This window comes from Artemia sp. Qi Xiang Cuo, chromosome 2 (genome assembly GCF_049724085.1).
Source record: "Artemia sp. Qi Xiang Cuo chromosome 2, ASM4972408v1, whole genome shotgun sequence".
NCBI lineage: Eukaryota > Metazoa > Arthropoda > Branchiopoda > Anostraca > Artemiidae > Artemia > Artemia sp. Qi Xiang Cuo.
The window spans coordinates 88,727,695-88,743,651 of record NC_142795.1 but is presented as its reverse complement, the minus strand read 5'-3'; the positions used below and the strand labels follow the sequence as shown (position 1 = coordinate 88,743,651).

Here is a 15,957-nt window from a genome sequence, read left to right as displayed (position 1 = left end):
ATACTTTATTGAAACTGCAGTCATGGAGTAACTTCGATTTTATCAGCAGTGTCACTGTAATGTTGCTTAGGTATTAACTGCATCATATATAGTCATCGTTCATGATGGACCGATTGTTCATGTCTGGAGAATCATTCAAATCTCCATGTCAGATAAAACCATCTGCCTTGTTACTTAAAAACTGCAAATTGCAAATTCTTTTTCGCCGCAGTGTAGATAGCCTAAAATATCTTTCTCTGTAGAAACGACTGGTCTTTAATAAGACAATGGAAGTTTCACAACGTATTTTTCAGGGAGAAAAAGAAACATGAAAACGTTTGTAGAACGACTGACATCGCCATGCCGTCGAACATTACCTGTCATGCTCCCTAAAAGCTGTAAATCGAAAAAAAAAGAAAACGCCTCAACGTGAAGGGCCTAAAATATCTGAATTCTGTACAAATGGCTGGTAATAAAATAAAACAATAGAAGCCTCACAACATATTTTTCAGGGAGAGATAGAAAAAGAAATACGAGAGAGAATGTTGGCCAATCAATTGTATGACTTCCTTTACTGTGAACGGTAAATAAGAAAATTTTCTTTGTAAACTAAACAAATATGCGCATCAAACAAAATTTATGTTCGTTCACCAAAACAAAAAAACATAATTTCACCTGCTGTGGAGTTCGAAAATTTTCTAAAAAATACATTATGCTGTATCCAAAATATAAAATAGAAATAAATGTCACTGGTAGAGATTACAATGCTTTCGAAAATTTAAAAAAATATCTTATAGCTCTTTTTTTAAAGAAAAAAAAGTCATCGATCCATATGTCATCCAAAGAACGTTGCAAATAAGAGAAACAAAAAAAAACATGACGAGGTACAAAATTACCTTCATACGCCAAAATAGTATAGCAAAATATTCGAAGTTTTCTCAAAAGATAGCGTCTATTCTGTCCGAATTCTAGCACAAAATAGATGGCTTCATCAGAGAGCACAATGCTTTCAGAAATTTTCTAAAATTTTTTAATGCTCTCTTTTTGAAAGTTTTGTAAAAAAAAAAGAAAAAATTGTAGTTCCCGAGAACTACAGCACAGTCCAAGAAACAAAAGTGACATCCTGATCGTGCGTCTTGATGGACAAAATTCAAATTAGCGACTAAATATTTGAGAAAACAACTAATTTTATAATATTGGCCATTCAAAATCAAAGCATTTTCCTAGCATAGACAGGTTTAGAACATCGTAAGTACGTTAAAGTGCATCATGTGTGGTAATCATTCAGCATGCATCGATTGATGATGTCTTCAGCATTTATCCTTATTTATAACAAACTATATGCCATCACGTACCTCCTAAAAACTACAAACGTTCAAAATAGTTTCTTTTGTGGGGAACATTTTTTTGCCTGGTTGCCAAGAACTTTTGATTTAAAATTGCATAACTTAGTTGAAATTGATTATCAGTTCAAAAACAAGTTGTCGGTTCTACAAAAATTGATTGTTAACTGATTTTCTGTTTAAAACTGGTTGTCTGAAATTCTATCAAAATAAACGGAGATTTCATTTTGCAAAATGGTTTCGAATGACGAGATTGAAAAATTCAAACATTTAACAACAGATTAACAAATCCCAAAAGTTTTTTTGGTACTAAAACTGTTTGTCTAAAATTGTATTACAAAATGCTTTTCGAGGAAAAAATTAACCAAACCAAAAGATTAAGAAGATTAGCAAAAGGTTAACAAAACCACAAAAAATTATGGTTTAATCGTGATTGTGCATTATTGGCAACAATGTTTAATTACATAGCGGTTTTCAAGGGCAAGATTAACAACCAAAAATAAGAGAAAAGCGAAGATATCTTGCTGGTAAATCTGATCTTTCTTTAATCGTATTTGTTTTTCGCCCTTGAAAAACATTTTGTCAAAATAGATTTAATTGTTTTATTTACATAGCCCCAGTTTAACTAAGGTTTGGAATATTTCGAAACTGTACTATTTACAATACTGAGTTAAAAAGCGTAACGTTTTTGTCTTCTTTTTTTTGCGGTTGCTGCTTCCTGGTCATCTCATTTGTAATTTACTTTAAAAACGTTAAAAAAAAAATTCCAAAAGAAAGGTCAGTGTCAACGTATTTTCTTCGTGTATAGACTTGTTACGAACGGTAGTATCATTTTGAAGGGTTTATAAATTAGCGTGTGATTTTCGACTGAGCCCTACCATAGTTGGTATAAACACTAAGCAACAAAAACCCGTGAATTATTTGTGTTTTCCCCTGATTTTAACGTCACCCTTGCCCTAGAGAAGCCAAAAATTGAATGGACAAGAAATGGGATTGAAAGCCAGCATCAGCATCATTATCAGCAGTCAGGCATGTGCGTAAGAATTGTTCTTGGAAGGAGGGTTAATAATAAATGTTATGGTACTTTTCTGTTATAGCAGCAACCGTATTATACCGCCAACACTCAAGAATTACGCTTAGTAAAACTCGAGAACAAACCGGTTTCATCTGTCTGTATTAAGACACAAATGACAATTAGCTTACGCTCAGTGGAAAACAAGTGAGAGGTGACAGAATACATTGGACTTATATAATTTGGGCTATAATATTTGCACATTAGGGGGGGGGGTAAAGTATGATTAGAGCGTTAAGTTAGAAAACAATTATTACTTCATAATATGTAGAATAATTTTAGGTAACACATTTTACAAGCAGACCCACTATACCCTACCCCCCCCCCCCCCTAATGTGCAAATTATATAGCTGAAATTTCTTTCTAAAGTATTATATTTTCATTAAGTTTTGGTATTTTTCATTAGGATTAACCTAACTTCACTTCTTGAGTGTTGCGGCTGTAATAGATAAGTACCAATGTTATTTAATAATTTGAATAAGAAGTACCCGTAAATTCTAGAAAATTTGGGGTTTGGAGGGACCGGGCCCTCTCCACGCACGTCTTTGTGAGCATTAACTTGTTACCAGATACTGCCTAATAATATTATCGCTTCGTATCTTCTTTCCAGTTTCACTACACAGATAGAAAAACTACTATTCCTAGCTTCCATCTTAATAAAAAAAAATAAGCCTTAAGGTACCAATCAAATTGAATACCCCCCTTCCTCCTGGACTCATTTTAGGTCTAATCCTACCTGAAAACTGCTATATTCTAAGGTTTTTCTTCCGTTTTTATGAGCTTTTTAGGGCAGTACCACACTTTCGTTAGTGTTGCCACGTTAAGCCGTGAAACTAAATAAGCAGATCTAGTTAGTTAAATTTGACAATCCCTTGCGTCCATAAAAATTCAAACATTAACAAATCTGTTGATTCTCAAATACAGCAACAACTTCAAAGAAAAGCTGCACCATCTTAATATCTTTGACGTCAAAAGTTTTTAGCTTATTTTTTGCTGATTTTTCATCCACGTTTAATCATTTTTTAAGTTTGCCGCCTAGTACTACCAAGAACTGTATAACTGAATATTTGGGTCTTTTCAGCAACCAGTGAATTGTTGAATTTTCCCAGTTTTTAAGCTTTATTTAGTTGTTCTAGTTTCCACTTAGCCAATTCACAATTAGGCTTAATTTTCACTGTCCTTGGGACTTTAAAAATCTTCACTCTGACTGGTTAATCGTAATGTCTACCCTCAGAAGTTGAACACTGCTTAGGGTATGAATTAGGATAGTATTATTGGTCCCTCTCAGGTAAGCAAGAATCCAGTGCTTCTATTCCACTAATGCGGGAATAAAGTATTTAAGTGCGAAAAAAAGAGTAGAATTAAAGTAGGACACAACCCGGAAGTAAGTATGTTATCGTGCTTACTATTTGAACAAGAACGTTAACAAAATTGATTCTTACGCTATATTACCAGTGTTTCTACTTTAAATTTTTTTAATCCCTTAAAGGCTGGTGGAGAATCCCTAAGACTCCCTATTTTCAATACCAAAATCCCTCAAACTTTCCCCATTTTCTGATTTCTTCAAGTCACAAGCCTTGTTATACTGACTTTTTATAGCATTTGTTCAAGACGACTTATTTTGCAACTCAAGACCTTTTTGCGTGCACCAAAATGTATTCTTCTAACGTTTAAAACAATGCTTTGTATTTATCGACTAGTTAAGTTCGGTTTTGATTTATAGATCAAACAGTTCGTGGTAACGAACTGTAAGTAAGGAGCGACCCGGCTCAATGGTAACCGAAACTCTAGAAAACGGGTTTTTGATGCCAATAGATATATCAAAAGAATCAGATTTCAATGCTGATTTCAAATATATAACTTTCATCAAGTTTAAAGCTACCCATCAAAAGTTACGCGCCTGAGAAAATTTGGCTGATTTTCAAAAAAAGGGGAAAAGACCCCCTAAAAGTTATAGAACCTTAATGAAAATCACACCATCATATTTGGCGTATCAGAGAACCCTACTGTAGAGGTTTCAAGCTCCTATCTACAAAATTGGGTTTTTTTGCTTTTTTTGCCAGAATAAATATAACGGTTGGGTTTTTTTCTTTTGTTTTGTTTTTTTTTTTTTTTGTTTTTTTTTTTCCCCAGGGGTGATCGTATCGACCCAGTGTTACAATACTATATTGGGATGGTTAATTTGAAATGAAATTAAAATTTATATTTCCCTTTTAAATTGAACAAAAAAAATGGAGGGCAACTAGACCCCCTCCCACGCTAATTTTTTTTACCAAAGTCACCCGATTAAAATTTTGAGATAGCCATTTTGTTCAGCATGGTCGAAAATATGATAAATATGTCTTTTGGGATGACTTAATCCCCCGAAGTACCCAGAGGGAGGGCTAAAAGATATGAACTTTACCCACTGTTAACATATAGTATTGGTTATTCGGAAGTATACAGAAGTTTTCAGGAGGTTTTTTTTTCTGCTAGTGGGAGTGAAGGGTTGGTTGGGGGTTATGTTGGAGGATCTGTTCATGTAGTAAGTTTTCAAGTGGGAAGGGAAATCGCCATGAAGGGGGCGCCGGACTTCCAAGCATTATTTATTGGTGATTGGGAAGTATACAAACATTTTAAGTAATTATTTTTTCTGGAGGGGGGGGCTAGAGGCGGGGGTTACTATGGAGTATATTGCCGTGTAGGATGTTTCTTTGGGGTAAGGGACATTTCTATGAAGGGGGCGCCTGATTTCCAAGCATTATTTAAAAAACGATCAGAAATTAAATAAAAAAAAACCAAGTTTTTTCAACTGAAATGTAAGAAGGAATATTAGAACTTAAAACGAACAGAAATTATAACGTATGTGAGGGGGTTCTCCTCCAAGTCAATACCTCGCTCTTTAAGCTACAGTTTTTTTTCAGTAATTTCAAAAGAGCTATCTATTCTAATTAAACGGTCTTTGTGATTCTGGTGTTTATTAATCAAATTTTTTTTTAACTTTTAACGTAAATAGCTTGGTATTGACTAAGGGGAGAACCCCCTCATATACGTAATAACATATACGTAATAAAAAAAAACAATAAAAAAACAATCGATACGGCTCAATAGTAATAGAAACTTTTAAAAACTGAATTTTGATGTCAATAAATGTATCAAAATAATGTGTTTATAATGCTGATTCTAAATATATAAATTTTATTAAGTTTAGTATTACTCATCAAAGGCAACAAGCCTGAGGAAATTTACTCGATTTTTTAAAGAGGGGGAAACATCCCCTACAAGTGGAAGAATTTTAATGAAAATCACAACGTCAGATTCAGCGTATCAGAAAACCCTATTACATAGGTTTCAAGCTCATATCTGCAAAAATCTGCAACTTTGAATTTTTGCCAGAAGAAAAATATACGAATATAGAAGTTAGTTACGTAAGTTAATTTGTAAAGACATTCATTTAGCAAAAGAAAAGTAAAATTTTTATGCAAATAAAAGCTGCATTAACTAAAAAACGATCAGAAATTAAATAAAAAAAACAAGTTTTTTAAACTGAAAGTAAGGAGCGACATTAAAACTTAAAACGAACAGAAATTAGTCCGTACATGAAAGGGGCTGTCCCCTCCTCAACGCCTCGCTCTTTATTCCGTATATGAAAGGGGCTGTCCCCTCCTCAACGCCTCGCTCTTTACGCTAAAGTTTTTTATTGTTTTAAAAAAAAAATTGTGAGACAGTCAAACTTTAGCGTAAAGAGCGAGGCGTTGAGGAGGGGACAGCCCCTTTCATATACGGAATAAAGAGCGAGGCGTTGAGAAGGGGACAGCCCCTTTCATGTACGGAATAATTTCTGTTCGTTTTAAGTTTTAATGTCGCTCCTTACTTTCAGTTTAAAAAACTTGTTTTTTTTATTTAATTAAAAAAACAAACAAGTTTTATAACTGAAAGTAAGGAGCGACATTAAAACTTAAAATGAACAGAAGTTATTCTGTATATGAAAGGGGCTGTCCCGTCCTCAACGCCTCGCTCTTTACGCTAAAGTTTTTCATTGTTTAAGAAAAAATAAAAGTTGTGAGAAAGTCAAACTTTAGCGTAAAGAGCGAGGCGTTGAGGAGGGGACAGCCCCTTTCATATACAGAATAATTTCTGTTCGTTTTAAGTTTTAATGTCGCTCCTTACTTTCAGTTAAAAAAAACTTGTTGTTTTTATTTAATTTTTGAACGTTTTTGAATAAATGGAGGTTTTGATCTTGGCTCACCGTACATGAATAATTAAAAAAAAATTTTCATATAAATTTACTTTTATTTGGTTAGTTAAATGGCTTTCTCGAAACCTGTTTAATTTTATTTACGAACGTTTTTATTAGTGATAAATATACGTAACTTACGAATTAACTTACGTATCGAACTTCTATATTAATATATTTTTAATACGTATACTATGGGGTTCGCCCCCTAGTTAATACCTTGCTCTGTAAGCGAAATTCCGAATTTTGTTCCAATTCTTTAATAATGACCGCTTAATCAAAAAGGCCGTTAATTAGAATAAATAGCTCTTATGAAAGTATTAAAAAATCTTTGGCTTAAAGAGCGAGGTATTGACTAGGGGCTGAACCCAATCATATATGTAATATTTTCTGTTCGTTTAAAGTTTTGATGTTGCTGCTGTTGCAGTTGAAAAACTTGTTTTTTTATATTTAATTTCTGATCTTTTTTTAAATAATACTGGGAAGTCCGGCGTCCCCTTCATAGCAATGTCCCTTCCCCCATGAAGACTTCCTTCATGGAAAAATCCTCCCACATAACCCCCGGACCCCCCGTTCACTACCAGGAAAAATCTCCCCTGAAAACGTCTGTATACTTCCCAATAACCAATACTATATGTTAACATTGGGTAAAGTTCATAACTATCAGCCCTCCCTCCGGGAACTTCGGGGGATTAAGTCATCCTAAAAGACAAAAACGTTCAAAATTTAAATAAAAAAAAAACAAGTTTTTTTCTAACTGAAAGTAAAGAACGACGTTAAAACTTAAAACGAACAGAAATTATTCCGTATCTGAAAGGGCTGTCCCCTCCTCAACGCCTCGCTCTTTACGCTAAAGTTTGACTTTCTCACAACTCTATTTTTTTAAACAATAAAAAACTTTAGCGTAAAGAGCGAGGCGTTGAGGAGGGGACAGCCCTTTCATATACGGAATAATATCTGTTCGTTTTAAGTTTTAACGTCGTTCCTTACTTTCAGTTAAAAAAAACTTGTTTTTTTATTTAATGAATATCAAGCTTAAAACGAAAAAAAAAATATTTTCATTGAGGTATAAATGAAACTTAAAACGAACAGAAATTAAATAAACAATCAATGCAAACAAATATAAAATAGATATTAATGTAAATGAATAAATAAATATTAAAATGAATGAAACTTTAATTAAATATTGAAATCAAGCTTGAAACGAACAAAAACCACTACAAACAAAAGTTTGGGTATGACCTCCTTCTCTCACTGTAAAAGTCTAAAACCTACTGCGTCATTGGCGCTTTACTGAAAACCAATTTTATGACAAATGTTTTCTTTTGCACTTAATATTGAGAATTAACATTAAAATTACAGTAACATTTTGAACTGATGAGCTACCAGCAATTAATATCATTACAATCAAATATTCAGTTTAATTTATTAGTTCTTTTTAAAGTTGTTAAAGACAAATATAGTTTCCATACAAACAATTGTTTGGATACTCCTCCTTTCCTAACTATAAATAAAAACCGAAAGCCTACTGCGTCATTGGCGCTTAACTGAAAACAGATTATAATACAAATATTTTCTTTTCCTGTTCTTAAAGTATTGAAAATAAAAATACAATTATAGTGAAATAAATTCTTGAACTGATGGATATTTCAACAATTAATGTCATTATACATCAAACATTCAATTTGATATTGTTTATACTTTCCAAGACTGTTCAAGACGCATATGGTTTTCAGTAAAGCGCCAATGACGCAGAAGGTTTTAGACTTTTACAGTGGGAGAAGGAGGTCATACCCAAACTCTCGTTTGTGGTGATTTTTGTTCGTTTCAAGCTTGATTTGTATATTCAATTTAAGTTTCACTCATTTTAAGATTTATTTATTAATTTACATTAATATCTATTGTATTTGTTTGCATTGATTGTTTATTTAATTTCTGTTTGTATCTGCTGAGCTTAAGTTTAAAATGGCCTTTACTTTTCTTTGAAAAACTGTTTTTCAGGAAAGCTTTTTTTTATTATTTTTTTTCGTTTTTGGTTGAAGAAAATTTCAGATTTTTGAAAAATTCCTTGTTTAAATATCAAATTTAAAAAAAAAAATCAAATGATCATCAAAGTATCAAAACTGGTATCAAAGTAACAATATCAAAATGAAAAAAATGAGTCGTGTCAACCTCGGAGTTTTTATTATCTGATGTTTGAACTATTTTTAACAAAATTGCTATATCAAAATTTTTGTCGAATGGGTTTGGGGAAAAAGGTCGTGGGGGACTAGATTAAGCTTTGTTCTCTTTTCACTCTTTAAAAGTGAACTACAACTTTCTATTTTCAATCAAATGAGCCCTCTCTGAAGTTTATACGAGTATCCCTTCTATAAGAACCATACATATTCGCATAGTATAACTTACAATGCCTATCCCTGGGCCCGGGAGATTTATGTCAACCCAGTACTTTAAATTTCTGACTTTTGAACTATATTTAAGAAAAGGATCAAATGGAATTTTTTATCGGATGGGTTTATCCATCCGATACAAACAAAGGCGTGGAGGGCGGGAGGGGCTAGTTACGCTCTGATCTTTTTTTCACTCTGAGAAAATGAACTACAACTTTTAATTTTTATTCAAATGAACCCCAACTAAAGTTTATACGAGCATACCTTCCATAAGAGCCATATATGCTCCAAAAGCAATACTTAAAACGCCGGCCCCAGTCCTGGGGGGGGGGGTGTCGACACAGGAAATTTCTTTATTTTACCTTAGAACTTTTTTGTACAAAGTTACCATACGCAAATGATTTACCGTTACTATGTCTTCCAAGTGTATCTAACGAAATGACTAGATCAAATTTGTTATCAGATGTATCCTGAGAAAAAGGGCATGGGGGGCCAGATGCGCACCTAACACAGTGTTCTAATAAAAGGGCACTAGAAACTCTCGATTTCTAATTAAGTAAACCCCTTTTTAGGTTTATATGACGACCCCTTCGATGCAAAGTGCCCCTGGGAAAAAAATAAATGGAGAATGGGGGGAGGCTAGCTGCCCTCCAATGCGTTATGAATCTTAAAAAGTGAATTAAAAATATCAATATCCAATCAAAAGAACCTTCTAGGAATTTTATACAAGCATCCCTTCCATAACAACCATATATGCCCCCAGAGTATAACTTACAACGCCTACCCCCGGGCCCCGGGAGGGCTGTGTCGACAACGGAGTTTTTTGTTATCAGAACTTTGAACGATTTTTAACAAAATGTCTAACTAAAAATTTTTATCGGAGTCACGGCAGGTGTGAAGGAGGGGGGGGGGGCTAGGGGTTCAGCCATATCTTTTGAATTTTTAAAATTATACAAGACCTTTCAATTTCCAACCAAAAGGGTATATGCTAAATTTTTCGTGAGCATTCCTTTCGTAAAAGCTGTATATGCCCCTAGAATATTGTCCGTAACGTCCGCCTCCGGACCTTGGGAGGTTGCGCTAACACAGGAATCTTTCTCATTTGACGTTTAAACTATTTTTAATGAAATGGCTCTTATAAAAATTGTATCGGAGGCTTGGGGAAAAAAGGGTGTGTGTGTGGGGGGGGGGGGCTAGTTGCCCTCGGATATCTTTTGACTCTTACAAATTGAACTAAAACTTTCAATTTCCAATCCAATGAGCCCTCTATGAAGTTTATACGAGCAGCCCTTTCATAAGAAGCATACATGCCCTCAGGGCATAACTTAGAACGCCTTCTCCCGTGCCCTGGGGGGTTCTATTGACACCCGAATTTTTCTTGTCCAACCTTTGAACTATTTTTAACAAGATGTCTATCTCAAACTTTTCATCTGATGGGTTTTTAAAAACAAGGCGTGGGGGGGGGCTAGCTGCCCCCCCCCAACGCCTGTTCCTGGGCCCTGTGGGGTTGTGACGACACCTGAGTTTTTGTAATCTGACTTTTGAGAAATTTTTAACTTAATGGCTATCTTAAAATTTTTATTGGATGCATTCCGGGAAAATGGGGCGTGGGGGGCTAGTTGCCCTCCAATCTCTTTTGACTCTAAAAAGGATAACCAGAACTTTCAATTTCCAATCAAATTACCCATCTCTGAATTTTTTACGAGCTGAGTTCAATAAGGACCATATATTCCCCCAGGACATAACTTACAACACCTGCCCTCGGGCCTTCGGGGGCTGTTTTGACCCCTGAGTTTTCGTTATATGGTCTTTGAACTATTTTAAAAAAAGCTATCTCAAAGTTCTTACCGGACGGGTTTAAGTAAAAAAGGGTGTGTGTGGGGGGGGGGGGCTAGTTGCCCTCGGATATCTCTTGACTCTTAAAAATTGAACTAGAACTTTCAATTTCCAATCCAATGAGCCCTATATGAAGTTTATACGGGCATCCCTTTCATAAGAACCATACATGCCCTTAGGGCATAACTTGGAACGCCTTCTCCTGTGCCCTGGCGGGTTCTATTGACACCCGAATTTTTCTTGTCCGACCTTTGAAATATTTTTAACAAAATGTCTATCTCAAAAGTTTCATCAGATGGGTTTTGAAAAAGAAGGCGTGGGGGGGGGGGGGGCTAGCTGCCCTCGGATCACTTTTGACTATTAAAAAGTGAGCTCAAACTTTCAATATCCAATCAAATAAGCCCTCTATGAAGTTTATACGAGCATCCCTTTCGTACGAACAATATATGCCCCAGGGCATAACTTACAACGCCTGTTCCTGGGCCCTGGGGGGTTGTGACGACACCTGGGTTTTTGTTATCTGACTTTTGAGAAATTTTTAAATTAATGGCTATCTTAAAATTTTTATTGGATGCATATTGGGAAAAAGAGATGTGGGGGGCTAGTTGCCCTTCAATCTCTTTTGACTCTAAAAAGGTTAACCAGAACTTTCAATTTCCAATCAAATTACCCATCTCTGAATTTTTTACGAGCATGAGTTCAATAAGAACCATATATTCCCCCAGGGCATAACTTACAACACCTGCCTTCGGGCCCTGGGGGGCTGTGTTGACCCCGGAGTTTTCATTTTATGGTATTTACACCATTTTAAAAAAAGCTATTTCAAAGTTATTCTCGGAAGGATCTGAGGAAAAAAGGGCATGAAGGGGAAGGGCGCCAGTTGGCCTCCATTCTCTTTTGACTCTTAAAAAGTGAACTAGAACTTTCAATTTCCATTCAAATGGTCCCTCTTTGAAGTTAATACGAGCATCCCTTCTATAAGACCCATATATGCCCCCAGGGCATAACTTATAACCCTTGCCCCTGAAGACTGGGGGGGGAGTCCTGCTCAAACATATAATTTCCAGAACTTTCAACTACGTTGAACAAAATTGTTATATCAAAATATTGATTGGATGTGTTTGGGGAAATGGTGGGTGTGGAAGGGGTGTCAGTTGCCTTAGAACCACTTCTGACTATTAAAAAGGGAACTAGCCATTTAAATTTCCAATCGAATGAGCCCTTTCTAAAGTTTGTACGACATCGTTGTCTATACAAAACCTTATATGCCCCCAGGGCATAACTTACAACCCTTACCCTGAGGGCTGTTGGGGGATTGTCATCCTCAAAGTCCTAATTTCCAGAACTTAAATCTCCGTTTAATAAAATGGCTGTCTCAAAATTTTGATTGGATGCGTTTCGGGAAAAGGTGGGCGTGAGAGGGGGATTAGTTGCCCTCCAATCACTGTCGAATATTAAAAAGGGTACTAGCCCTTTGAATTTCCAATTGAATGATTTTGAAGTTTTTACGACAATGCCTTCTATAAAAACCTTATATGCCCCCAGGGTATAACTTAGAACCGTTGCCTTGAGGGTTGTGGGGGAGTGTCCTCCTCAAGAGAATATTTTCTATCTGGAAATCAACTACGCTGAACAAAATGGCTATCTGAAAATTTTGATTGGATGTGTTTTGGGGAATGATGGGCGTGGGGGGGGGTCTAGTTGTCCTCCAATCACTTTTGACTATTAAAAATGGCACTAGCCCTTTGAATTTCCAGTTGAATGAGCCTGTTTTGAAGTTTCTACGACAACGCCTTCTATAAAAACCTTACATGCCCCCAGGATATAAATTAAGACCCTTTCCCTGAGAGTTGTGGGGGAGTTTCATCCTCAAAAATATATATTGTATCTGGAAATCAACTACGCTGAACAAAATGGCTATCTCAAAATTTTGATTGGATATATTTGGGGGAATGATGGGCGTGGGGGGCTAGTTGCCCTCCAATCACTTTCGACTATTAAAAAGGGCACTAGAACTCTCGATTTCCAATCGAATGAGTCCCTTTTGAAGTTTCTACGACGACCCCTTCCATATGAAGTGCCTCTGGGGAAAAAAATAGTAATAATAAAACATTGGAGCCGTATGGCCTTTACTATAGGCAACGCTATAGCGTTGCCTCTGAAAAACGATACGAAACGAATCGATAGTACGATTTATTATAATAATGTCCGAGTTGGGTGCCATAGCTCTGAGGGTTATGTAAATCTTTTCCCATTCCTTTTCTTTAGCTTGCTATATTTACCCCTTGTTTTTTAACTATAATATATTTTACCCCTTTTTTTGTTGTTTATTTCAGCTTTGTGCTGGGGCCTTGAATCCCGGTTGAAAGAATAGTTCTTTCTCTTTTGGGATTCGTATATTTTACTTCCATATCTCCCAAACTGTTGACATAAGTGTACCCTTTCAGTAACTTTTTAAACGCTGAGTACTCCTTGTTAAAAAATGAGGGCATAGGGTTTACAATCAAAGTATATTTTTTTTCCGTTTTTTTTCGGTTAATATAATAATAAGTATAAATGTAAGGTATATTATGAATAACATTTATTTGTATTGTTGAGAAAGATGAAATTGCTTGTGCTGAGATGACAGTTCTTCATAATTTGATTCTCTGGTTGTTATTCTAATCTGAGATATGGTTCCCCGTCCAATAGTGTGTTTCTTACACGGTGCAGGTACATATCCTAACCGAACATCGCTGCAACGCTTACCCCCCTCCCCCCAACTCTCTCATACCCCGGGGGCACGTGCTCCAAACTTTGAAATACTGTTCTAGCTGATACACACTTGATCTCACTATAAAAATTTATTTTTGCTGCCTAAATTCATGCTGTTAGACCATATACCCGAAACGACTGAACCGAACTTGGTTGACAGTAATAATAAGCTATTTGTCGTACTTTTTTCCTTTGGAGGATTGTACCTGATCCGATCTTTTCCGAAAGAGTGGGTCCTTCCATTTGTTTATTGCCATTTACCAAAGTGGATTGCCTTATATAAATAAGGCAACCCAAAGGCAAGCTGATGCTACAATTGTGATTGTAGTGGCTTATATTTTAATCAGTATTGACTGGGGAATCAGATGCTGCCACGCTTTTGATATCGTAGCTTTAGTGTTTAGTTCGGAAGATTTAACTCACAAGACTGTTGTCTTGTTTTCATTAACTCGTCCTCAAGTCACCGACTTGTTTTTTGTTACATAAATTTGTGGAATTGTTGAGCCATTTTCGTCCATTTCCGAATATTACTCAAATTTCCGAATATTACAAAACATAAGTTACAAATTTTTAAGTAGTATATGTTCTCTTGATGACAGTACAATTATACAGTACCAAAATTACCCCGTCTTCTATATTGTATGAATAAAACAATATAAACGGGTGATTGGGCACAACAAAAATTATAAATAAATACTGTTATATAAGACTTGATAGCGCAGCTGTAAGAACACTTGGCTCTGGGTGTGGTAGCTTAGGCTTGAATCTTTGAGAAGACTTTTAGTGTTAGAGAATACTAAAAGGTAAAAAAAAAGTTTTTAAATTGTCTAAAAAGTAGAAATTTTTTGTTCAAGAATCTATCAATATAAGTGAAAACAAGGGGCGCAAAACGGGTTGAATTTTACATTACTTGATCTCTTTAACTCCTTTCCTCACCGAATTTTCTCAATTAAGCATTTATGACTTAGATCTATTTTGTATCTACATTGTGTAAAGCCCAATCCGTTTTGCGCCACTCGTTTTCACTTGTATTCATAGATTCTCAAGAAAAAAAAATTCTACTTTTTAGTCCCGTTTGAAAACGAGTTGAAAAATTAGTGTACATTTATTATTTATGTACATCATCAGTTGGTTAATAATACCAAGAAATACGGATTTGATTTTTTTTTTCGACTTGAGACTATACTTAGGGCTATACCTAGCGCTGATAAAGAGGCGAGGGGGCTGGCCTGCTCCCTCTTTTGGGATTCATTATCCCGGAACTATTTTTTATGTTACTGTGTATAAATAAATTTAGAATAAAACGATGCCTGATAATGTCTTTAATAAGAAATTTCTTTACAGGTCAAATCGCTCCCCTGTGATAGGTGATGCTTATGCAAGCGGGATAGCTGTATCGCACGACTCCATTTTTCCACCTGAATCTTTTGATAATGAAGAAGATGAGGAACTTTCAACCAGAACTGCACCTAAGCAAATATTATTAACCAGTGTACAGGTATTTCTCTTTTAGTTTTGTATTCTCATTGTTATTGCTTTATTACTGTATCTTTTTTCACTTTTTAATATTATCTTTTTTAATAATTTATTGGGTTTTGTTTCTCCAGGATTCCTGAGTTAATCACGCAGAAATAGGGAACAAAAGCGATTTAGAAAAAAGTTCTGGAAAGAAAATATGAAAACAGAAAAAGCGAGGCATAGTATTGTATATGTCACAATTATGTGAAGGGAGAAATAAGAGTAAAACAGTGGGGAATAAAAGTGGGAAATGGGGAAAGAAGGAACAAAAGTGAAATAGAAAAAAGTTTGGGACAGAAAAATTGAGGTATAGAACTGTATATATCACAAGTATGTGGATGCAGAAATAAGAGTAAGGATCTTGCCAGGAAAACAAAATACTTAATACTATAATCTTGAGTCTGTTTGATTTTGCTGTCTCTTTACCCAAGCTAAGGAAGGTGAGGGTAATTGCCCCTCCCCCTGGTAGTTAATATATTTGCACAAAAAGATAAATAAAAACTGCACCCACCTGAAGGAGGAGGACTTCCCCGGATTCTTTGCTCCAAAGTAGGCTAAAAAAAAGCATTTGAAGCTCCTTGTCTTGACAACTATAATGTTTGCTACAGCAATAAAACAAACAGTAAGTATTGTTTAATTAATGATAAAATACATAACTAAATAATTAATTAATTAACTATAAATGATGAAATTATTTTCCTCTTGAAAGTAAATAAATTATAAATATAAGATGGACTTATTAATCCTGCATAGGTTGCTTATATGATAAGCAAAATTGATTGTGCTTGCAGTTTTAAATGTAGCTGCTGTATTAAATGATGTAGCTGATCATTAGTTATCTGACCATCT

General features: G+C 35.2%; 1 protein-coding gene across 6 annotated transcripts in view; it reads left to right on the top strand.

The window, feature by feature from the left end:
• The window catches only part of LOC148955763 (uncharacterized), a 280,415-nt gene that overhangs the window by 154,113 nt on the left and 110,345 nt on the right, over window positions 1-15,957 (top strand). For all 6 annotated transcript variants that reach the window (XM_089104165.1, XM_089104158.1, XM_089104175.1 and 3 more), the window contains one exon: window positions 14,935-15,088. In XM_089104165.1, the coding sequence (XP_088960291.1) occupies window positions 14,935-15,088 (154 nt within the window). The remainder of the gene's footprint in view (window positions 1-14,934; window positions 15,089-15,957) is intronic.